At 51.2% G+C, this 23,538-nt stretch overlaps 1 protein-coding gene across 2 annotated transcripts in view; it reads right to left on the reverse strand.

Annotated features, from left to right (window-relative positions):
• Positions 1-491: 491 nt before the first annotated feature.
• SGSM2 (small G protein signaling modulator 2) overlaps positions 492-23,538 on the reverse strand; it is a gene marked incomplete at its 5' end in the record, with an annotated part of 38,863 nt that continues 15,816 nt past the window's right edge. Inside the window, 22 exons of one of the 2 annotated variants that reach the window (XM_080923048.1) lie at positions 492-1,929; positions 2,100-2,267; positions 2,828-2,924; positions 4,036-4,145; positions 4,284-4,366; positions 4,775-4,899; positions 5,147-5,509; positions 8,276-8,458; positions 8,719-8,847; positions 9,322-9,467; positions 9,550-9,614; positions 10,404-10,557; positions 14,209-14,343; positions 15,635-15,761; positions 15,914-16,074; positions 17,036-17,103; positions 17,488-17,612; positions 18,068-18,202; positions 18,449-18,594; positions 18,691-18,758; positions 19,050-19,211; positions 19,451-19,613. In XM_080923048.1, coding sequence (XP_080779174.1) covers positions 1,841-1,929; positions 2,100-2,267; positions 2,828-2,924; positions 4,036-4,145; positions 4,284-4,366; positions 4,775-4,899; positions 5,147-5,509; positions 8,276-8,458; positions 8,719-8,847; positions 9,322-9,467; positions 9,550-9,614; positions 10,404-10,557; positions 14,209-14,343; positions 15,635-15,761; positions 15,914-16,074; positions 17,036-17,103; positions 17,488-17,612; positions 18,068-18,202; positions 18,449-18,594; positions 18,691-18,758; positions 19,050-19,211; positions 19,451-19,613 — 3,002 coding nt within the window. In that variant the 3' untranslated portion in view covers positions 492-1,840. The remainder of the gene's footprint in view (positions 1,930-2,099; positions 2,268-2,827; positions 2,925-4,035; positions 4,146-4,283; positions 4,367-4,774; positions 4,900-5,146; positions 5,510-8,275; positions 8,459-8,718; positions 8,848-9,321; positions 9,468-9,549; positions 9,615-10,403; positions 10,558-14,208; positions 14,344-15,634; positions 15,762-15,913; positions 16,075-17,035; positions 17,104-17,487; positions 17,613-18,067; positions 18,203-18,448; positions 18,595-18,690; positions 18,759-19,049; positions 19,212-19,450; positions 19,614-23,538) is intronic. The other variant, XM_080923049.1, reaches the window with a different exon arrangement.

Here is a 23,538-nt window from a genome sequence, read left to right on the forward strand (position 1 = left end):
CTGGCGGCTGAGAGCTGGAGTGTCATTCCTAAGATGATTCCTCACTCTGATAACCTGGCTGAGGAGGGGGGTAAGCTGGGGGCCTGGAGGACAGGAGTCCAAGGACTTTCAACTATGGGTTGGGGCCCTACTCTAGACAATATAAGACTGTGGTTCTGGAGTAAGGCCCCTGGACCTAACTTCCTAAATAGCCTATGCCATGGAGCCCCACACTGGAGGCCCTTCTAAAAGGAAAGTTTCTAAGGATTTTGGTTCTCTTAGATCATTCTTCTTGTTTTAAGCTGTCACCCTTTACTGTTGGATGTTGGCATGTACAGAACTATCTCTAACACATGAGCTTCTGTGTCCAGCCAGTCCCACAAGTAGCCATCAGAGCTTCAAGCATTGCCAAATGCGTTTTATTGGTCTGTTACATTTAAGAGTATAGTTTCTGAGCAAAAAAAAAAAAAAAAAAAAACAAAAACAAAAACAAAAACAAAAAAAAACCCGAACAAACAAAAAACAAAACCCCATACACTCTGCTCCTCACAAAACCAGAGTCACTAAGGCAGGCACACATTGGCCACCCGTGCTTGGTGGATGCTGAGGAATCAGGAACAAGGGTGGGCCATAGGGTAGGCTGGCCCCACACAGGCTGTGCAGTACCCAGGGGTAAGGGAGGGCAGGGAATGCTGTGCTATGTGCAGAATGCAGCTGGTCCTTTCTCATGTTTCTCAACTGCAGCAAGTCTGTGGACCTTGGTGACTTCTAAGCAGGAGCCAGGCAAGGTGGGCTCCAAGTCCCAGACTTGGTTTGCACGTGCTCAGATGGTGGGGATGTAGGGGTGACAGAAGAAACAAGCAGCATGCCTAAACCTTAGGTCAAGAACCGGACTTATATCAACAACCCTGTAAACTCTTCCAAGGGCCCTCTAGGTTTCCAGGCTTCCTGGAACCCCAAGAAGCACGTGGAAAGGGGAGCTGGCCTTGCCTCTCACTAGGGATGAACTGGGACAATCCAGACACTCCCACCTCCCTCAGCCCCAGGAACTCATAGATGTGTAGAACAGGCAATGGGAAGCCCCAGACTCACAGGCCTGTCCTTGGAGGGAGGCTGTGACAGGACTGTCTTCCTACACTCTCCCTGGGGTGGTTCTGGAGAGCAGGCATAGCCCCGCCCTCTGTACACATAGAGGCCAGTGTGCTGCTTTTGCTCAGTCCTAGGGATGTCTAGTGCAGAAAGCAAGGGCAGGGTGCGGAGAGTGACACTGTGCACATGAGAGGGGTCACTCTGGGGGCCAGAGGCTATGGCAGTGCTGCTGAGCTGGGCCACTCTCACCAAGGGCCCACATCTGACTGCCCCAGAGTCTTAGGAGAGCCTAGAAGGTAGCCAAGGTCTCCTGCCCCTAGGACATGCCTGGATAGGCAGCTAGTTGAGACCACAAAAGGCCTCGGGAGAGATATGGCACAGAGCTCCTTGCCCTATGCAACTCTTGCTAGAGAAGATGCAGGCCACTGTAGACCCCACTAAACCTACAGGGCCCCAGGTCAACTGGAAAGAGGCATTGGAAAACAGTCCAGGCTGAGGCTGCAGGTGGCAGTGGGGCTATTCTAAGTTGTTTGAGGCCGGCCCCTCCCACCCAGCTGTGACCTGTAGGTATCCTGACCCCAACCTGCCCTGCAGGGCCAGCACTACCCCCACTCACGTCCCAGGCTCACAGTCACTTTGTTAGGTTACACAGCCGAGTGGGCGGGGTTGGCGGGAGTGAGGGGTGGGGCGAGACAGTTTGGGCTGTGATGACCTCTGCCTCTTCCTGCTGGAGCTCAGGGGCCTGGTACCCGAGCTCTCCACTTTGCAGCCCTCATTTGTTGTCCATGAGCATCTGCACCTTGTGGACCAAGTCCCGAGCGATCCGAAGGATCTCCTGGGCATCATGCCGCTCAGCCCGCTCTGGGGAAAACATGGATCATCATGGGGATGACCCCTAGCATAGTTTCCACCTGCTGTGCCCTTGACACCGCCTATGGGGACTAGAATTCTTGAGAACCCTCCAACTCCGCCCAATCCAGGACTTGAGGCCCCGCGGTCCCCGCTAGGGCACAGGCCGGATCAGCTCATACCATTGAAGAACTTGATGATGTCAGTGAAGTTCATGTTGTTGTCACGAATAATCTCTCTGTAAGCCTCCACCAGGGCCAGGGCGATGAACAGGACAAAGTGCTCTGAGGAGATGTGCCTGGCTGCCCAGATCACTTCCCACACTGCAAACACGTCCTCATACAGCAGCTCTGGGGACAGTAAGAAGCTGGCACTTAACTGTCCAGGCACGGGGCTTGCTGGTGACACATAGACGCAGTTCCAGCAGCTACATTTCCCCTCCTGCACCCAGCCTGGCTCAGCCTGGCTCCAGAATGGGGATCCAGACCCAAGACTGAGACCCCACCCCTTTCTTTGGATATTTCTGCAGACCCGGAGCAGCACGCCACAGTTTTAGTTGCTTAGGGGAGATGTAGGGACAAGGCTCCAAAGACATGTGACAAAACGGGCAGAGCCGTGGTATGGAAAGGCCTCGTGAGCATTCGGGGATACACGTGCTCAAGCAGCCTTACTAAACCCAGGCTGGCCAGGGGTGGTCACACGGGTCACCATGGAAGTTAGAAAAACTGATTCTGGGCTTTCCTGTCTCCCTGACCCCAGTCCCATATCCCAATTTTTAAAAATTTTATTTAGATAGGGTCTTGCTATGTAGCTGATACTGGTCTCGAATTCCTAGTAACCCTCCTACTGTTCTCTGGAGCACTGGGATTGTAGGCATATGCCATGGTGCCCAGACCCACCCACTTCTTACCTCTTTTAAAATCTAGCAGGAACCAGCGATAACAGAAATAGAAGTGGGTATAGTCTCCATTTTGATGCATCAGCTCAAACAGCTCCGAGTCCAAGATCTCATGAGAGAGAGGGAGAGACGCTGACCTGGGCTGCTTCTGTGCCACCCTCAGCCAGCACCCAGGGTCACCTCAGCCACCCCCTGCACTGCCATGTCTGTCCCAGCATTCCTATTCACCTGCCTCCCCGCCCCTGTATTCTTTCTGCAGCGACTCCAGTTTCTGGACATTCGATTTCACCACCAACTTCACTTCTCACCAAAACAGGTCCAGGCATGTGGGCACACTGCTTTTTCTCAGTTTGTAATATGGATAACTATCTTTCTGTGTGGTGCTGGGGATGAAACCCAGGGCTTTTCGTGTGTAGGCAAGCACTTTACCTGAGCTAGAGCCTTTGTTTTTGAACAATTAAATCATTTTTAACGCCTTATTTTTAGTTTGTGTGCATTGGTGTTTTGCCTGTGAATATGTCTCTGAGGGTGTTATGTCCGCTAGAGCTGGAGTTACAGACAGCTGTGAGTTGCCATGTGGGTGCTGGGAAGTGAACCTGGGTCCTCTGGTTGTCCCCAACTCAGTGTTTGTGTATTTGTGCCTACATGTGTTTGTAGGTGGCCATGAGCATGTGGGCATACTGTGTGCCTGGGGACAGCCTCAGGTCATCCTTTGCTGCTCTTCACCTTTTATCAGTTTCTGAATACAAGGTCTTTCACTGGCTCAAGTAGGTTGTCTGGCCAGAGAAACCAGGGATTGGCTTGTCTCCTCCTTCCCAGTACTAGGATTATAAACTACCGGGTGGCTTTAAAAACAAATCTACTGCAATCAAACTTAGCTCCTAGACTAAGGTATTTCTCCAGTCCTTTTGACATGACAGGTTCTCACTCTGTGCCCTGCCTCTAAATCCCAAGTGTAGGGATTAGGAGCATGTGCTAGGCAGTGAAATTTTTTTTAAAGTGAAGGTAATTTAGCTATGGCTGGTGGTGCATGCCAATATCCCAGCAGTCAAGGAGGTGAGGCAGGATTGCTGCAAATTCAAGACCAGCCCCTTGGTAAATAAATATGTGAAATAAAAGCTTACATATAAAGGACACTTCTGGACCAACCTCTAGCCTCCCTATGGATGATGAGCAAGCCTAGCCATGCCCAGCCCCCCCCCCCCAGCTGCAGCACTTACCTGGATGAGGGACCGCATGTTGGCAAAGTGGGTGTCCATGGCACCCCCATTGGGGAAGTTTTGGCTCATCCTCTTCATGAGGTGGCTGAAACAGCTGTAGGCCAGTTGGTCTGTGGGGAGATGGGAAGGAGGCCCCCATGACACCCAGAGGGCAGACTGGCTAATATTTTCACCCCTCCCAGACTTTCTCCCATTTTGTCACCCTGATCCCAGTTCCACTTTGGGAAGCCCCACACCCCATCCCTTACCATTGTCAAGGATGACTAGAAGAGGTGCCAAGAGATCACACATGCCCTGCACGTAGCCTATATCCAGGTGTTCCCACACGTAGCTGAAATGCCAGGGATAGTCACTGTGGCCAAGTCATTCTCTTTTCTTGGGAACTGCCATGAACATGGCCCCTAAAACATTCTGTTCCCCACAAGTCAGCCTGTCTTTCCACAGTCCCGAAACATTTACCATAGCTCTACTCTATAAGGTAGTGGGAAATGCCCATGGCCTTTGTCCCTAGGACACCTCAGTAGAGGACAGTGAGGGAAATAAAAGGCCACTGCAGTCTGGTGTGAAGGACAGTGGAGTGAAGGTGTCTCTGAAAGACCTCTGGGATGCAATGGGAAGGGGACTGGCCCTGTGGGAACAGCGCTCCAGACAAGATGCAGGGAGACCTGACACAACAACAGGTAAAGCCCATGGCCCAGGCTGGGTCTCCAAATCTCCCAATGCTTGCCCCCAATGGCACCTGCACATGATGTCTCTGAGCCTCTCGAGGTTGGGAGTCGTGAAGTACCAGTAGTTTCGGTCACATCTCTGCACATCCTTGTCTATGCGGTGCAGATTTAAGGCCACGGTGTCCAGCAGTTCTATCTGGAAAAGGGGTGTCCCTCAGAGGTAAGGCTGGGCCAGCTCTCTCAGGCTGGGGCAAGAAATGATACCCAAAGAAAGAAAACTCAGCCAACAAGGACCCAGAACTCTGAGGACAGAGGCCTCTTGGTGATGCTCAAGAGAGCCCTTTCAGGATAGACACCACCCTCTCCCCTTGCAGTCAGTCCCCAGATTTTAGTGTCAGGACTCGCAGAGCCACTGACAGTGGTATCAAGGAGCATCCACGTACAGTATAGGCTGCAGCACACACAGCTGCAAGCTCCTCCCCTGCGTCAAGCTTCTCTTGGCCTGGATCCTGGGGTCCAGGGAACGTGTGGGCTGCAGTGGCTGGCCCTTCGGATCCTTCTTCTCCAGCACCGTCTTCTTCAAAGCCCACACTCTGTGCCTCATCTAGGCTGGACTGGATGCCTGAGGCCACAGAGTAGTTTCGGGAGGAAGGCAGCCCTGAGTCTGGAGAGTCAAACTCCACAGACTGCTGCTCTGCAGCTGCCGTGCCTGGAGTCCCAGTTCCCGGTTCCTGTTCCTGCTTTGTTTTGGAATCTTCAGGGTCCTGAGGCCCAGGGGTCTCTAGATCATCCACAGAGATAAACACCTGGTGGAAATAAACAGATGGCTTCACCCAACACTCCAGGACCTTCCCAGATTAGAATGGAACTGGGAAGAGGGATTTTCTTCACACTCTCACCCACCCCTGCTGACCCCCATCTCCCAACACTGCAGCCCCAGGCACCGAACTGGCTTCTAACCCAGCCAACCAAAAGAAGAACAAGGCTTTGGGCAAAAAAAAAAAAAAAAAAAAAAACCCCAGACAGGCCGTGCCCTTTGCAGTGTATGCCACAGCTGCAGGAGACTGAAGTAGGAAGGGGAACAGAGGCCCCTAGTTTTTTTGGTTTTGTTTTTTTCTGTGTGTAGACCTGGTTGTCTTGTAACTCACTCGGTAGATCAGGCTGGCCTCTAACTCAAGGAATCCACCAGCCTCTTAAGTGCTGGGATTAAAAACGTGCATTACCACCATGTTTTTTTAAAAGATTCATTTTTTTATTTTTAATTACATGTCTGCACTTGGTGAATGTACCTGAGTGCAGGGACCTACTGAACTCAGGTCCTCTGCAAAAACAGTTTGTGATCTTAATAATTGAGCCGTATTCAGCCCATAGGTCCTATAACCACTACTCTTGGTAGCCAGTTAGAGCTCACTGTCATTCTACAAAGACCTTAAGTCACAAAGGAGCCCAGGAGACCTGCCCTAGTGTCTTGGCATGAAAAAGATGCATGTTTTAGGAAAAGCGAGTTCTTTACTCTTAGTATTGAATGTTGAGCAGACAAGTCAGGAACCCTCAGTAACAATACCAAGTCCTTCATGTTAGTCTTCAGAAAGTACAGAAGAAGGGACAATCAGTATACAGAAGTCCACCATTAAGAACCAGCCCCAGGGGAGAGGTCACATCCACATACTGCCTTACTCTTTTTCTCCTAACTGGACACTACTAGTAGTCAAAGGGATGCTTCAAGTTTTCACTCTGGGTGAAATCTGAAAAACTGAGTAAAGCCATGCTAGTGGAAGTCTGTGGCCCAGCATGGCCTCAGCATTCTCTAACCTCAGCCACCAAGTATTCCAATACTGTGTGTGTGTGTGTGTGTGTGCGCGCGCGTGCGCGCGCTACGGGGAGGGAGAATGTGTCTTCCAGTTAGACACTTTTAAAGAAAACATGTATTTTTATTTTATGCTTTGCCTGCATTTATGTCTGTGCGTCACATGCATGCAGGGCCCGTGGAGGTCAGAAGAGGGCACCATATGTCCTGGAACTGGAGTTAGCGACTGGTTACGAGGGTGTTGGGAACTGAACTGAACCCAGGAACTCTAAACGAGTAGTCATGCCCTTGATCGCTCAGTTCAGCCATCTCTCTGGTCAGATTACATTTTCTGCTGACATTCCCCATTAGTAAAGCATCAAGACCAAACTATCTAAAAAGGCATGTTCGTTGTTTTGTTTTTGTTTTGGAAACAGGGACTAGCATAGCCCAGACTGGCTCAGGCTCTGCTGTGTAGCTCAGGCTGGCCTTGAATTCCTGATCCTCCTACTTCTCCCTGTAGGATCCTGGGATTTCAGATGTGAGACACTAAGCCTGTTTTTTTAAAAATTTTAATGGTAGTATATTATAGAAAGTAATGGACTTCACCATGGCAACTTTATACTTATTTGTCATTTTATTTTAGGAAGAAACTATTTTGAGGGGTGGGGTGGGGGTAGGGTGGGATATACACATAGTGGGGACTGGAGAAATGGCTTAGTGGTTAAGAGCACTTGTTGCTCTTCAGAGGACCTGGGTAGGTTTCCAGCATCCATAAGGTGGTTCTTGATTATCCGTAACTCTAATTCTAAGGAATCCTGGTGCCCTCTTCTGACCTTCACAGGCACATGTGGACAAAATATTGATACACATAAAAATAAATAAATCATAAAAAGATGACCACTTGTGGGCTGGGCATGATTGTACACAACTTTAATACTAATATTTGGGATACAGAGGCAGGTGGATCTCTGTGAGTTCAAGGCTAGCCTGGCCTACATAGCAAGTTTCAGAACTACAAAGTGAGACCCTGTTTCAAAAATAAGCAAACACAAGAATACAAACAAAGCATGCTGGGTAAGTATCTAGAGCATGCCTGAAACCCCAGCATTTGCACTGGAAAGGCTGAAGCAGGGTTACAGGTAAGACAGTTCAAGATAGAAAGGCCTGGGGACAGGAAAGGGGAAGGAAGGAAAAACAAACCCAGGCACGTGTGGAGCAACAGGCGGCCACTGTTACAACTTCCGTTCTCAAGCAGAGTGGCTGCAGAAGGAGCCATCCGCAAGTGCCCTGCCTACCTCTGCAGTCTCTTCTGAGAAAGGACCCTGCCAGAGGAACGCAACGGCTCTCTCAGCGTGCCTCTGTCCTCTGGCCCACAGCTTTCCACAAAGCCTCTTGAGTCAGAGGCATGGGAATGGAGAAGTTTGGAAACGGGCTAGACATTGGACAGTCTTGCTCAGAGACACGGATCTCACCAGGCAGTACTGGGACCCATGGGAACCTATGATTACCTCACATGCTCTCTACACAGAGGGAGAAGCTTCCCTAAAGATCTGTTTCCCCTACTGTTCCATTGAAACCCAGCACAAAGCAGTGACTTGTTGTGATGTGAAAGTACTAGAAGTTGCCCATTCTTCAATTGAAAACTTGAGACACTAACACATAAAACCTCTGTCCAGGACCCAATTACCAGGATTGGAGGCTGGCCCCATGCTTGGGACCCTTCTGCCTATGAGATTGGTGGGTCTCCCCAGCCCTCCCCCAGCCCTCCCCCAGTCTGGCTCACATCATTGCTGATGGTGGAATCCCGGTGCACGAGGCGCTGCACGTGGCTATCGATGCTGCTTCCCGAGGAGAACTTGGTGAGCGTGGCTGGGTGAGCCTCCCGCTCCCGCTGCCTCACCACCACCTCGCAGGCCTTCCACTCTGCCAGCACCTGCTGATACCTTGCTGCCACTGCGACATCCACCTGTGCACAGACCACACCATGACCACGAGGGGAGGGTGCCCAGGGCCTCCCCCTCCTCAAAGCTGGCCAAGCACTGGAACTTCAGCCTAGAGGGGATTCGGAAAGTTGAGATGGCTGAACTAGAGCTCAGATGAGGCCGCTCTTCTGTCTTCTCTGCTGTTTCTAGCTAGGAGGGGCCAAGGGTTCCAACCCCTTCCCCCTGCCCGGGGTCACTTGTTCAGCTGCTATTTCCTTGGCTCTGTAGAAAAAGGCTCCCTTACCTGCTCCATCTCCTTCTTGCTCATTCCAAACTTGTAGTGGCCAAGCAGGAAGGGCCAGACGTCCTTGCGGATCTCATGTTCCACACCTCCATAGTACACCTGCCGGAGCAGCTCCAGCTCCTTGTAGTTCTGAGTGATCCAGAGGGTAAAGACCATACAGTCTCCAGTTACTGTGGCCCAGCAGCCAACCCACATCCCAGGGAGAGCAAAGCCTGGGCTTTAGTGGCTTTACTAGGCTGAGGCACACCTTGCTTGGGGGCAGCCATAGTCTCTAGTTCCCTGGTTATAGCTTCAAGAGAGCTCGTCATATCCCCTTCCTCATAGGGCAGGGAGCAGAGCTCTAACAGGCAGATCTGTCAGCTCTCAGATCAATATGGAAGTAGATTGGGCTCCTGGCCCAGTCCCTTCCCATGCAGATGAGATTCAGCCACACCTCTATGATGCAAACATATGTCACCCCATGGCATCAGTTTGGTCTGTCTACCCAAGCTCCCTACTATGTTTTACCCCAAGTGAACATTCAGTTTAGAGCAGGCGGCTATGGGTAATTCTTGCCTCCCAAGGCCCACCCCATGGCTTCTGCCTTAGAGGCCCAGTTTGCACCTTTTTGTCCTTCTGATACTTGCTCCACACATCCTTGGTAAGGCCACCTGAGGCCCCCGGGGGCCTGTCCGGTGGAATTATGTTGTGATGCACCAGTGCAGACAGGTGTGTCCTCACTGTGGACAGGTGGCGGCAGTAGGCTAGCCCTACAGTGGGCAAGGAGGAGGCTGTGACTGAGGTGCTTACCCATTCGCAGCCCCTCAGTACCCCACCTCACCACACACTTACAGCCATAGAAGGCCCGGGACACAATCTGCCTCTTCATGCTCTCACACAGCAGCCTGAGGGGCAACCTGTGGAAACATCCTGGCTCAAAGGGGGAAGGATTATAGCCCACTGGCAAGAGGGGCTGACATTGTAGCTTCAGGATGCAGAGGCAGGCAAGATGCTGGGGGCTGTGTGGAGAGGGGGTGTAGATAGCTTAGCAGTGCAATTGTGGCCCCCCACCCTACCAGTCATCCTTGATGCCGCTGTTAAATTTGCTACAGTGAATCTTGATTTCTTTATGTATAAATGGAGACACTTTGAGACCACCAGAAATGGCAGGTTAAAAAAGAAGTGATAAGTGAAGGAGCGTATTCAGTCAAGGAGCCTAAATGGTTCCCAGACACACAGCCTCACAGTGGGGCATGTGTCATGGGAGTGTGAGCAGAGTATTGTTCTCTATTATGGGGAAGCATAACCCTGGGCATCACATGTCCTCCCCTGCCATAAGGAAGGAGGTGGGATCACCCCATTTTTCAGGGGAGAAAACTGAGGCTTAGGACAACAGAAGTGCCAGGCCTTTAATCCCAGCACTTGGGAGGCAGAGGCAGGCAGGTATCTGTGAGTTGTAGGCTCACCTGGTCTACATAGAGAGTTCCAGGCCAGCCAGAGCTACATGGTGAGGCCCTGTCTCAAACAAAACAAAAGGAAAGAGAGAGGCTCACGGGGACCCAACAATTTGCTGAAGTAATGTAGGCAGCATAAATGAGATTTGAATCCAGGTCTGTCCAATGTCAAGAGGCAGAGCCTGTAAGGACAGAGGGTACACACATGGCCAGCAGCATGAACAGGAGGCGAGTTCCTGTCCTTCCACTCACCTGTCAGAAATGCAGCTGCAGTAACTGGGGGTTGCATATGGGGAGCTACTGGAGGAGCAGGAAAGGCAGGAGGAGCCCTGGCTACACAGGGGCTCTAGGTGCCAGGCTGTCAGGCTGGGTCCAAACCCCTGCATCTCAATCATGTCGCCAGCATCTGAGGGCAGGAAGGAGCCAAGGTCAATGCCTGCGTAGGCTTTCTCCCCCACGTGCCCTGCAGCATGCCCATCTCTGCCCAGAGCTGCAGACAAAATCACATTGGTGGAAATTCCTAAGGTGGTGCCTGCCTCGTTGAGAACCCAGAGATGGAGAGTGAGGGGTGCCTGACACTGCCCGGTTCCAGAGCCTGGAGAAGATGGCGGCCTTTTCCACGTGATAGAATATTTGGACTGAGTTGTGGGTGATGTGTTTACCCACCTCCATCAATACCAGAGAGAGAGAGAGAGAGAGAGAGAGAGAGAGAGAGAGAGAACATATGCTTTCCTAGAGGAAAGAAGAACAGAAGCCTCTGCTCCCCAAAACACTGCCAGTTAGCCTGGGCTGTAAAGACTCTCAGCCTGCTTCTTTCTGAGGCACTCACAGGAGTGTGTGGAAGCCCCAGTGTCAACGATTAAGAGCCTTGAGGCTGCCTCAAGCTACAACTCACTGGGAACAGTGCTTCCTGCCCAAACCAGACATTCTGAAGCCTGCCTACCTAGCAATGGTAGCTCTTGTGTGAACTGGAATGGAGGGAACCTTCCCGGGGCTGGAGGGTGGAAGTGGTGTCTGGGCAGACAGACCCAATGATCTAACACCGGTCATAGCTGACCATGCCAAAGTGCAGCATCAGAAGACAGACCCTTAAGCATGTCTGTACTTCTGTAGATGAAGCTGTCTCAGCCATCCCTACTGATCTAAATTAGAACCGAGTCAAGTTTTCTAGGGCCTGCATTGGGCAGAACAGTGCTCAGGGTGGGTATTGGCCAGGAGTCACAGAGATGAGACGCAGTGATGGACTTAGTGAAATCATGGGGTTCAGGTGTAGAAAGTGAAGAATAAGAGAGCTTCGTGTGCTGAAATCTTCAGCAATGGTTTCCTAGGTAGATCTAGCAAGAGACTCTGATTCCCCAGTCTGGAGGCCAAGGTCTGGCGTTTTTAGATAGTTAGACTCCAGCTGTGGGTGTGCCTTGGTGGTAAGGGCTGAGCTGATTTCCCTCTAGTCCCCTCAAGGGCTGCCCTGCCTTGTCCCCCCAGACCCGTGGGTAGGACTGTGTCAGTATCTGGACCTTCAGCTCCACCAGGAGGTAAATTAAGGGAATATGTTTGATAGGGGGCTGCGGCTCTGGGAGTGAGGGGTTGCAAGCCATGCTGAAGACTCTGGGAGCAGCGAGAGAGGGTAAGTGCAGGTTGTGGGGGTTTGGAGCCTACTCAAGCCCCTGCAGCAGGCAGGAGGCCAGGTGTGGGAGGAGCCAGGGGTAGGGACAGAAGTGGATGGGGAGGAGTCAGCCCAGCCAGGCAGGCAGCAGGCAGCAGGCAGGGATGGTAACAGGTGCAGAGAGGTTGGAGGATGGGCACAGAGGGAAACAAGCTCGTGCCCAGAAAGTTGGGCCCAACCAAGGCACATCTCCTGGGTCAATGCTCTTCACCTTAATTCTCCAGGAAGGAGCTGAACCAGCCAGCACTGCACACTCTCTACACTGTGACAGCCCAGTGTAGACAGCTGGAGCTCTGGAGTGACTGGGTGAGTGACTGGTGAGGCAGCAGGCTGGACAGGGGTCTGCTGGGTCAGCTTTGACTCTGACTCTCTCCTCTGAGCATGAGGAAAGGATAAAGCAAACAATCAAGGTGGGTGAACCACACAGCTCCTAAGACTCCGAGTGAAAGGTGCCTGGCCTGGAGCAGAATTAGAGTGAACAGCATCTCTGCTCTGTAGGGGGGGGGGCAGCAGGAAACGGAGACAGAGGGAGGGAAGAGACCTGGACACCCCGCCACTTAATCACATGCACAAGTCAAGCATGTTGCAGGCCTGAAAAAGCAATGGCTGCAGAACTCAACAGTGTTGTCATTATGGACTGGAGTGCACAGGTGAGCGCCCACCCCACATCCCTACTTTCTACTTCCCTCCAGATTTTCTCCTCATACCTCTATCCCTCTCCCAAGTACTGGGGCTACAGGGGCTACACAGCGGGTTGGTCCAATCCCCAAACTCTACAAAAGGATATCTGAACTACTTCCAAGGCCTCTGGACCTATGTGCCTGGAAATTCGTTTGATTTAGAGGCCTCAGTCATAATACTACTAGTGGGCTTTCTTTTGTCTTCTGAGATCTCCAGTTGCCTGGGTTAGCTTCAACCTCCCTATGTAGCTAAGGCTGATCTTGACCTTCTGATCTCCTCCTTCTACCCCCGAAGTGCTGGGATTATAGGTGTGCGTGTGCCATTCCACCCAGCAGCCAGCGGCCTTCCTACTGCCAGATGCCTGTTTGGAGAATGAGTCAACCTTCCCGCATGACTCAAGGTTATGTAAACATCATAACCTGTAAACAGTGTTGTCCAAGTCTATGGTGCAGACAGCAAGATAGCAAGTGTGTCTGTCAGGAACCTAAACCCTAGGGTGTTCTATGGCCTACAGGCCTAGAAAGGAAAGGCAGGATGTGGCAGGAAGAGCAGCTCGCAGCGTTGCCTGATGGTACTGGGCTTGTTCTGAGCCACAGACCTGGCTGGAGAGAGAGAGTCATTACCAGCTGAGTGACTGGCCTAGGACGCTGTGTCCTTAGCAGAACTCTACAGAAGTGTAAGAAGAGAAGCAGAGTGTCAGCATCTCTCTAAGGAGTGTAATGTATTAGCCTCCCTTTGTAAAAGCGAACCAATTAACACTCTGTGGCATAGAAATGGTGGGGGCTGGAAAATTCCCCAGCACCTAGAAGCTAGTCTAGCATCAGTGTCTCTGTCCAGCCTTTCTTGGAGCCCCTCCCTCACCACCAGAGGGCCCCCGGTTGATGCTTCTCCGAAGAGTGGGTCTCCTCACCAAGATAGTGTCTATGTTAAAGAAGAATTCGGTGTGCAGAGGCATGCTGAGTGGCTGCAACTACCATCCTATGTTGTCTCCGGGGAAGGAGATCCCGGCCACCATGGAAGCTGAGGTCCTAGAGTATGGGACACCCGGATAACACCACGGGCACAGCACTGAGCACCAGTGAGAAAACCAAGTCTGGAGATGTTAAAAATTCTTGCTCAGCCCCACACAGTGAACCAGGGGCATGTGGGGCAGGAATTCATGTTGCTGCTGGGAGCCTAGACCAGTTCCTGGACACTCTGTGGTATTTCTAGTTTCATGCTAAAGTACTGGTCATACAGGACAGCCCTCACACAGGGGAAGACCAATTATCGGAGTCTCCTCTCCTGGTGAGTCTTATCTCTCACCTCTGTCCAGCCTGTCTTAAGTCATAGTCAGAAGCACAAGGCTGCAGGCTGGTTTTCCTGTCAGCAGAGAAAATGAAAGAGACCACATGACTGGCAGGAATAGGGAGAGGCTCTGAGAGCCATTCTGGTCCCCAAGAGGCCATCAGATAGCCAGCCCTGCTCCAGTGGCTCTCTCTCTCTCAGCATAAAGCCCCCTCTCCTCATTCAGAACCATTTGCTCTGCACATTCCCTCTTCTTGCCAGGACTGATCTGGGCTCCTTGCGTCCTTACTGATCTGCCTCTGGCAGAAGGAAATGGCCCTGCGTGTAAGTCCCCTAATGCCAACACTGCTGTTTGTGGGTGGCAAGTGGGCCCAGGGGGGTTAGGGGGAAGGATGAGGCGAGTCAGGGATGGGGAGGGATAAAAACCTTTCATCGGATTGGGAGCTGTGAGGTTCCGCGAGCAGATCATTGAGAGCATCGCGTGTAGTTTATCCTCCTCTTCCTCATCATCGTCCACCGAGGCCGCTCGGCTGGCCGCTAGGTGGTGGTAGTTAATAGTGACTGCTCAAAGAGAATAGCGAGAGAGGCAGAGGCATGAGGACCCTAGTCCCTGAGCCGGAGAGACCAACTGCCCTCCTTGAGGTGAATGGCATGGAGACCGAGATCACCTTGGACCTGCAAAGTACAGAGGGAATGGGGCGGGCGACGGCAGGGTGGGGGCTAAGAACCTTCTGTGGCTATTAGGAGAGGATGGGAGTGTGTGTGTGTAATTTTTATTTAGCTGCTGTCATAGGCATTTAACCTACAGATGTCCCCAAGCCCTCCTTTTAGGAGTATAAATTCAACCTCTTTCTCCCAGGGTCCTCTCAGAGCCACTTGGAAAAGCAGGAGTCACTTAGCTGAGTTTCAGCTCTTGATGCCTGGCTTGCCCTCTAGGGAGGGAAGAGGTCCTCACAGTGGTGTGAACGGAATGGGACATGTCATGGACTGAAGAAGGGAAATGTAGGCTGCAAGTTGAAACCAAGCAAAGCCTGAGGTGAAATGCCAGTCTAGAGCACTCTGGCTGTAGCTGTCTGTTATCTGGTACATCTGAGTGGAACAGAGTCCTCCACACAAGGTCCTCCAAGCCTATTTGGATCATTTATGCTGTAGCTTCTGTGTGAAGTCTGGGTCATCTGCCCATCAGCAAAGACACACTATGGATAACTTTTCAGTACAAGTTAGGAAACGCAGAGAGGGGTAGGTGGTCTGGTTGGCAGTAATCACTGTGGACTGGCAGAGTCCCTGACCTAAACTTCAAGAAATGCAAGTCTAGTGCAGAGAAACCTATGGGTAGCTGCATCACTGAGCAGAAAGAGCAGATACTTATTGAGAGACCACCCCCCCACACACACCCATCCTGAGGCCCAGCTGCCTCAGGCCACAGCCCTCAACATGCAAGCCTCAGGTTTCATCCTCTCCAGAGGATGCTGTGTCAGAGGCTGGCTTGAGGAGGCCTTTGGCTCTGGAAGTGAACCTGCATTGTTCAAGGAGCGCAGCTCCTGTGCCCAGGCTGATGGGTCGAGGTTGGATGTGGGACTGAAGACGGGAGGAGTGTTTTATTTTAGGCTGAAGAGGAATGGGAAGTTTTCCACCTTCTGTTAGTATTTCTAGTCTCCCTTTTTCTGCATCATGGCATGAAATATTACCAGGAAACGTGTATAGTGATCCCTGGATCTGCTGAGCTGGGCCTCAGGGTGATGGGGGTGGGGGGTGAGGACGATCTGTGAGTGATTCAGTGGGGAGGCTGTAAGTTATGAACCAGTGGGCCTGCCTGACTCTGATGTCACACAGGGGTCACGGGGACACTCACTGTGCTCGTGCCTATGTCCTGGGTAGATGATCCGGAACACGTAGTCTGTTGCCCGTCCGACACCCAGCTCCTCCACATCCATGGACCGTATGCTGCTGCGTTTCCGTAGCTTGGGAAAAACCTTGCCCTGCAGAGGAAGCAAATGGTCAGCCTGTCCAGTGCACAGTCCCACCCAAGGTTGTAGGCAAAGATGATCCTGAGAACTCTGTGGAAAAGGAAGAGAGGAGGCCTTCCTTCCTTCACCCAGCCCTGCACCCAGAGCCTCCCCAACCAAGATACCTTTCCCTGCTGGGTCCACAGCGGGGGCTCAAGCTGTCCACGAGGCAGCAGCCCATTCTCCAGACATGACAGGAAGGACAGGAGGTGTCCTCCCTGTGGGAAGTGTAGTGGCGGCCTCTGGATGCCATCCTGGCTCACCAGCACAAGCGTGCCACCGTTCTCTGGTGGGGGTGAATGCCCACGAGTGAGGCTGGGGCCCTTCCTGAGACCACCCGACCCATCACCCTGGCCCGACAGGTGAGATTTCCCAGGCTAGGAAGGAGGAAAGACAGGCTAGAACATGCTTCATTAACAGGAATGACGGAGGGCTGGCAAGATGGCTCAGCAGGGTAAGGTGACTGCTGCAGGGCCTGACGATTTGAGTGGCATTCCCACCCTTGGAACCCACATGTTCAAAGGAGAGAAGTGAATCCTGCAGCTGTTCTGAGGTCTCCGTGTGTACTGTAGTGCAGGTGTGAATGTGTGTACTTACATATACTCAAAAAAAGAAGCTGGAAACTTTAGTTCAGCAGTTAAGAGCACTTGTTGCTCTTGCAGAGGAACCAGGTTCAATTTCCGGCACCCACATGGCAGCTCACAACTGTCAGTAATTCTAGTTCTGGGATCTAGTGCCCTGTTTTGGTTTACATGGGCCAAAACATACACACACATACATATGTATGTACAGACATACATAGGTACATACATACATACATACATACATACATACATACATACATACATACAAAAGTGAAACAACCATACACTTAAAAATATATATATATTTTTTTGAGACAGGGTTTCTCCGTGTAGCCCTGACTGTCCTGGACCTCACTTTGTAGACTAGGCTGGCCTTGAACTCAAGAGATTTGCCTTCCTCTGCTTCCTGAGTGCTATGATTAATGGTGTGCACCACCACTAACTGCTTGACTATACGTTTTTTAACATATAATTAAAAAAAAAAAAAAAAAAGAGCAGGCTGGGAGTGTGCCTCAGCAGAACACATGCTTAGCATGTACAATGCCCTGATTCCTGACACTGCAAAATAAGGATTTTCAGAGGGACACAGAAGTCTAACAGGCTCCGTGCACAGAAGGAAGACGGTGTCGGTCCTGCCTCTGTGCCTCCAACAGGCAGACTCACTTTGCTGGTGGCAGTGGATGCAGACGATCTGACTGAACGGCACCACCAAGGCATAGTCCCAGTAAACACTAAAAAGGAACCATATGGTGTCACTATGTTCAAGACCTGCCTCTGTCAACTGAAACACCCCCTGAAACAATGTTGGGCAGCTATAGCCAAGCAGTGACCCAGGCCAGCCCTGTCTCTATGTCTCATGCTGTTTTCCTGGCACATAGTCTAACAGTCTTAGCTATCCAGCACTTGGCTTGTGCAAACCCCTCCATGGCCAGGCGTGGCTCAGTTTCGGAGGGCTTGGGAATCACTCCAAGCAGCCAGCCTCTCCCTCTAATTCTTGGCATTGGGGTAAGGAGTAAGTCTTGTCCCTTGGAGTCTGCTTTGTTTCTCCACTCCCTGCCCTGGGCCAAGCTTCTACTCCCTTCCCTGCTTCCTTAGAACAAGTGTTAAACCCTCACCTCTTTTCTAGCTCAGAGTCCCCAAGAGTCCCGTTCATGAGTTGGTTGGGAGTCCACTTCAGGGTTAGGTTCTCTGCAGACTGGTGCAGGGAGAGGTAGCCAGGGACTGCCTCCATGTCCTCCTTCTATAGGGAAGAGACACACCACAAGACACAGACAATATGGGCCCAAGAGTCTCTAAGAATGGCCCAAGCAAATGATCCCAAGAGACCAGCCCAGGCCAGCAATGGAGTCCTGGGGCTAGAGCCAGAAGGACCAGAAGCTTGATCTGGATAGTTCTTCCTAGTTGGCTCAGTGCTATTGGCTCTGTCCTGTCTGCCTGGGTGCCAGGTGTTCCACTGGCCAGCCACACCCACACTGGGCATTCACTCTGCCAGCTGGCTGCCCTCCTAGGCCTGGACAGCCGGGATTTCAGCTAGCCAGGGCAGATGTCATCTCTGTCTCCTGCCAACTCCAAGTTGGGCACGAGTCATGACAATGAAGTATGGGTAGAACGAGACCTACTTCTCTCTGGTCAAGTACTGAAGCAAAGAAAGCTGCTTCTGGTCCCAGGACCTTCTAAAGAGGGAAGCATTCCTACCGGCTGCACCAGTACGTTGTTCTTGCCATAGAGCAGCCGTGTTCTTGAATTCTGGTGCAGAGACTCCACGTACTCACGGGCACAGGCAGCTAGCCGGTCTTCTGAAGCACTCCCACTGGAGTGGCACTTCCGGATCTGCCGGGAAAGTCACAGCTCAGGCCCCTGCTCTGGGAAGCTGGCCTTAGGACTTAGCCTTCTGGCTCCCATGCCCGCTCTCTCTAGCTGACTCTTTACCACCCTTTACTCTCTAATCAGCAGTAGACATGGATTACTGGCATGTATGGGAGACTCAGTGTAGACTGAAGGTTCTCTTGGGTACTTCTTGGGACCCATGAATATAATCTGAGTAAAATGAACACGAGAGAGGTGGCGAATACTAACCCCTAGGGCAGGGCGCTTTGCCGGGGAGTCCTGACGGGTAGGGGGACCCCGAATACGGTGCCTCTGAACTAGCTCATCAGCAGAAGGGTCAGTCCAGTAGTGATCAGCTGTCTTGAGCTTCGTGTATTCCAAGGCACAGGGTCCCACTGTGGAGACGGGGATGGGTAATTTAGCCGTGGCTCTCTTATCACTCATCCCTCACCCAACTGACCTGACACAGGCCTTCAAGTTTCCAAGCTCACCGAGGAGACATGCCAGGATTGGGCCAAACACAGGATCTGCCAACAGTGCTTCCTTCTCGTAATACTTGCTGCCAAGAGGAGACAGACAGGGTGACTACCAGGGCTCCTGGACTCAGGCCCACGTGGTCAAGCTCACTCAGGAGAAGCATGGCCAGAGACCTGATTCTTATCAGTCACCAGAAAAGAATGAGTCCACAGGATAGAGTGTTGTAGGGTTCTTGGCATGGTCAATATTCTTGGGGTGCCAAAAGAGGGCTGGAGGCATGCCTACAGACTGCCATGGACTATTAACCATATGGAGGGATGAGGCTGAGGGGGGCCAAGAAAAGAACCAATGGGGGGTGGGGGTAGGCAGTCACCTGCAGTTTTCGGCCAGGTATTGTACAACCCTGTCCAGAACTTTCTCCATGAGTGCTGTGCGTACCCATATGTGTTTCAAGGCCTGTGGGCTGAGAGCTGGGGCCTTCCCACTGGTTGAGCCCTGTTTCCGAAGGGCTTCCTGGCTGCCTCCCGAGGGTTTCCTGCATGAAAAGAAGGGAAAGTTTCAGATTCAGAACCAAAGGCCTCCGGTTGGTGGCACTAAAGCGAGAGTCGGAGCTCGGAGCACTGGGGCTGAGAGGAGGAACTAAAAGGGAGAGAAGGGATATGAATAGAAACTATTAAGGACCAGCCCACTCTCAGGCTGGCCCCTGGAAGGCAACCACCTTCAGGCAGGCTGTCTTGACAACAGTCAATGCCAAAGAGCTGGCTTGGGCCTTACCTGCCCTCTGCCTGTTGCTGTAGCTCCTGCACCTTATGACAAATATCTCCAGCCAAGGGGCAAGTCTTCCCCACTTTCATGAACAGGGCCGCCATCTTGTCACTTCGAAGAAAGCCAGCAGCACGGCGCCTTAGCTGATGCAGGAGGCAAGCCTCCACAGCACCTGGACCGTAAAGTAAACAGGATCTGAGCCTAGGTTAGGCAGAGGCAGAGCACAGCACAGCACAGCACAGCACAGCACAGCACGGCTGTTATCTCTAGGAAGGAACGCTGATGGAAGCCCAAACATCATACCCAGCCCCCTGATGGTTCACACCACAGCTTCTGAATTCCTGAGGTGAACTCAGGTAAGGTACTAACCCATCTAAGGAAGGAGCAATCCTTCTTGCCTTCAAACTACAGCATGCTGTAGACAGGCAGGGACCAGGGCAAGCCCTGAATTGTGCTGGAATGAGGGGTAGGCCAGAGAAGTATATCCTGACTTCCTACCAAATATCTCCATCAGTCCTTCTGCCCCCAGGCCCATGGTGGGCTTGTGAGAGCTGTTATGGCCAAGCTGCTCCTCCCCTGCCTGTGCGCAGTGTCACCTCAGTGGGCTGTGGAGCAAAACTACTCACTAGGGTTGACACGGATATGTCTGCCTGACCATGAGGACAGAGACATGACAGCACCAATAGAAAAGGGGACAGAAAGCATATGGCCCAGCAGCCCTTCTGGAGAGCATGGTGACATGGTTGCTTCTCTGGAGAAGCTGAAATATTGACGAAGCCTCTGCAGAGATCAGCCCTGACAGGAGCCTCTGGATTATTTATGAGCACAGCAGCTGAGAGTGAGAGATTTCTCTTTCTGCACTGGGGGAGGGGGGTCCCTTTACTTCATTCATGTTTTCAGGGGCTACACCTAATCTCTCCTCTGGATCCTGCTTACCATCGAGACCCCAGAGAAAGGAAGGAAGGCTTGGCATGGAAAAGCAGAGTTGGCCTTGGCATGTACAGACCCTAAAAACACTGGTGCACATGTGTGGCAGGAAGTGCGTGGCCACTGCTGAGGCCAGACTTAACAGTGCTAAGGACAGAGGTAGGCAGCCCAGGATCTAAGACTGGTCTAGGGACTCCATGCTTCTGGGAAACCTGGTAAGTGAGTTCATGCTCTAAGTCTCAGCTTTGCGACCTCTGCATTGGGGGAGACTTCTTAGGACTGGTGTGATGTCACATTTTTTAAAAAAAGATTTATTTATTTCATGTATGTGGGTACACTGTTGCTGTCTTCAGACACACCAGAAGAGGGCATCAAATCCCATTACAGATGGTTGTGAGCCACCATGTGGTTGCTGGGAATTGAACTCAGGACCTCTGGAAGAGCAATCAGTGCTCTTAATTGCTGAGCCTGTGATGTCACATTTGATGGCATGTGAAACCCCTTGCTTACCCAGCTCCTCACCCTCCTCACCCTCTGTTCAAAGACTGATAGCCAGTCAGCAAAAGCCAATGTGGTAAGACCTGTATGCATCAGAGGATCATGGGCCACCCCACAGGTGGATAAATGATGCCTTCTTTGGTATAGGAGAGCTGAGGCCCTGCCAAGTTGGTTTCTTTCTTTCTTCTTCTTCTTTTCCTTGTGTTATTTAGTTTGAGCATGTATCTGTGTAAGGGGATGTGAATACCCATGTTAGAGCCCTAAGAGGATGATGGGCATCTTCCCTCTTCATCCTTCACCTATTCCTTTGAGGTAGGGTCTCTCCCTGAACTGAAGGCTCATATGATCTAGACTAGGATGAACACTGTTCTCCTGACCCTTGTGCTCAGGGATGACTCCAGGCATACTCAGAATGCCTGGCTTGTTACTCAGGGGCTGCAATCCAAACTCTAGTCCTCAGGACTGCACACCAAGTGCTCCTAACTGCTTGAGTCCTCTATCCAGTCCTAAGACAATTTTGACTAGGATATGAAACATGGACTCAGGAAGTAACTACTAATTTATTTTAAAGGGAAAGTCTTACAAAGCCCATACATCTCAAATTTGCTATGCAGCACAGTCTGGCTTTGAATCCTGAGAGCTTCCTGAGGGTTTTGTGTGGTCTTGGATTGCCCAGCTGAGTGACTCTCTTGCCACAGTCTTTCAATCTGGAACTGCTGCAGATCTGTGTTTGTGAGAGGGTGGTCACCATTTCTGATGTTGAATCCTCAACGGACAGCGAGAAAAGAAACCACACTGAACAAAGCCAGAGTGGCAGCAGGTGGCACCAGCCCTGCAGGGAACCACAAGCCTCAGTGATGTGACTCATTGCAACAGTAATGAGTCATTAGGCTTCCCACCTTCCCCCAGCCGCTGCAAAGGAGCTGGGCTGGGGTCTGGGGAGTAGCTACCCCATTTGGCCTCACCTGCCCTGCCAGCAGCCTCTCTGCACAGGAACAGATTCTCATGAGAGCCAGCAGAGGCAGAACTCAGCAATTATCACAAGGAGGGATTGCTGGGGGAAGCCCAAACATCACTCCCAACACTGCTGGTTCTCACCACGACTCCTGGGAAATTCAGGCAGAGTGCCAAGCTGTATTTGCAGAAGGAGGAATCCCTCTCACCCCGCCAGTCTTCAGGGACCTGTGAGCCAGGTGTTCCTGGCCTAGTTCCACACCCTCCCTCAGCAGCAGTTTCCAAAACCACAGGATCCTTCCCTGTTCCCACTGCAGAAACGAGAGTGCGGCTGTGTGCAGTACGGAGATAAAGATAATAATGATCACAACAGAGAATGCTGCCTGAAGGGGCCAGTGGATGGGCTTCTTGGGCTCCAAAACTACATTAACTATGGATTTTATGTACGTACATTTATGTGAATTTCTGTTACGTTCAAGTACCCTCCTGCCCAGGGGAAAGAATCAATGATTAAGAACCTTTGTTCTAGTTAATCATGCCCAACATGGTGGTACATGCTTTAATCCCAGCATTCAAGAAGCCAAGATAGGCCAAAAATCTCTGACTAAAGGCCAGCCTGGTCTACAAACTGAGTTCAAAGCTAGCCAGGGCTAAGCAGCCAGAACCTGTCTCCACAAACAATTTTTTACACTTATTTAGAGTGTGTGGAGGTCAGAAGAAAACTTGCAGGAGTCAGACTCAAACCTGGCAGCAAGTACCTCTACCTACTGAGCCATCTTGTTGGCCCCATGCTCTGAGACATTTGAGTTGAGACGAAACCTAAACATGATCCTAACTTGTTCTGAACGTGCTTCCCAGAGGTGGCCTTTTACAGACTGTGTAGGGCACTGTGAAGCCTCATTCCTCAGGGCAAGTCCAGGTAAAGACCTATGTGACCTCCTCATACCCAAGGGCACCAGGACTCCAGGTCCTCACTGCCTGAAACCTGCCACTAGAGCACTAGATTGTTGCAGAGGCTATGCAGGTAACCACAGAACTAAAGCACCAAGTTATAAGGCCATTCCCCTGCAAAGTGAGCTGTCTGAGCTCTGGGTATTCACCCATGGAGGCTGCAGGGCCCTCTGTCTCAGTGACTCCTGGTACCATGTGGATCTACCATAAGGTGACAACCATGACATCTTTTGGCTTATTTTATATGAGAAAAACATGTACTAGTCAATAAATCTCAACATAGGAAAGCTTGGACAGGGCTGGAGAGATGGCTCAGTGGTTAAATAAATAAATAAATCTTTTAAAAAAGATTTGCTCATATAAATAAAATAAATAAATCTTTAAAAAAAGATTTATTTATTATATATAAGTACACTGTAGCTGTGTTCAGACACACCAGAAGAGGGCATCAGATCTCATTACAGTTGGTTGTGAGCCACCATGTGGTTTCTGGGAATTGAACTCAGGACCCCTGGAAAAGCAGTCAGTGCTCTTAACTACTGAGCCATCTCTCCAACCCCTAATAAATAAATTTTTTTTAAAGATTTATTTATTTACATATATGAGTACATTGTAGCTGTCTTCAGACACACCATAAGAGGGCATTTGATCCCATTACAGATGGTTGTGAGCCACCATGTGGTTGCTGGGATTTGAACTCAGGACCTCTAGAAGAGCAGTCGGTGTTCTTAACCACTGAGCCATCTCTCCAGCCCCATAAATAAATC

The sequence above is a fragment of the Micromys minutus genome (genome assembly GCF_963924665.1).
Source record: "Micromys minutus genome assembly, chromosome: 10".
Classification (NCBI taxonomy): domain Eukaryota; kingdom Metazoa; phylum Chordata; class Mammalia; order Rodentia; family Muridae; genus Micromys; species Micromys minutus.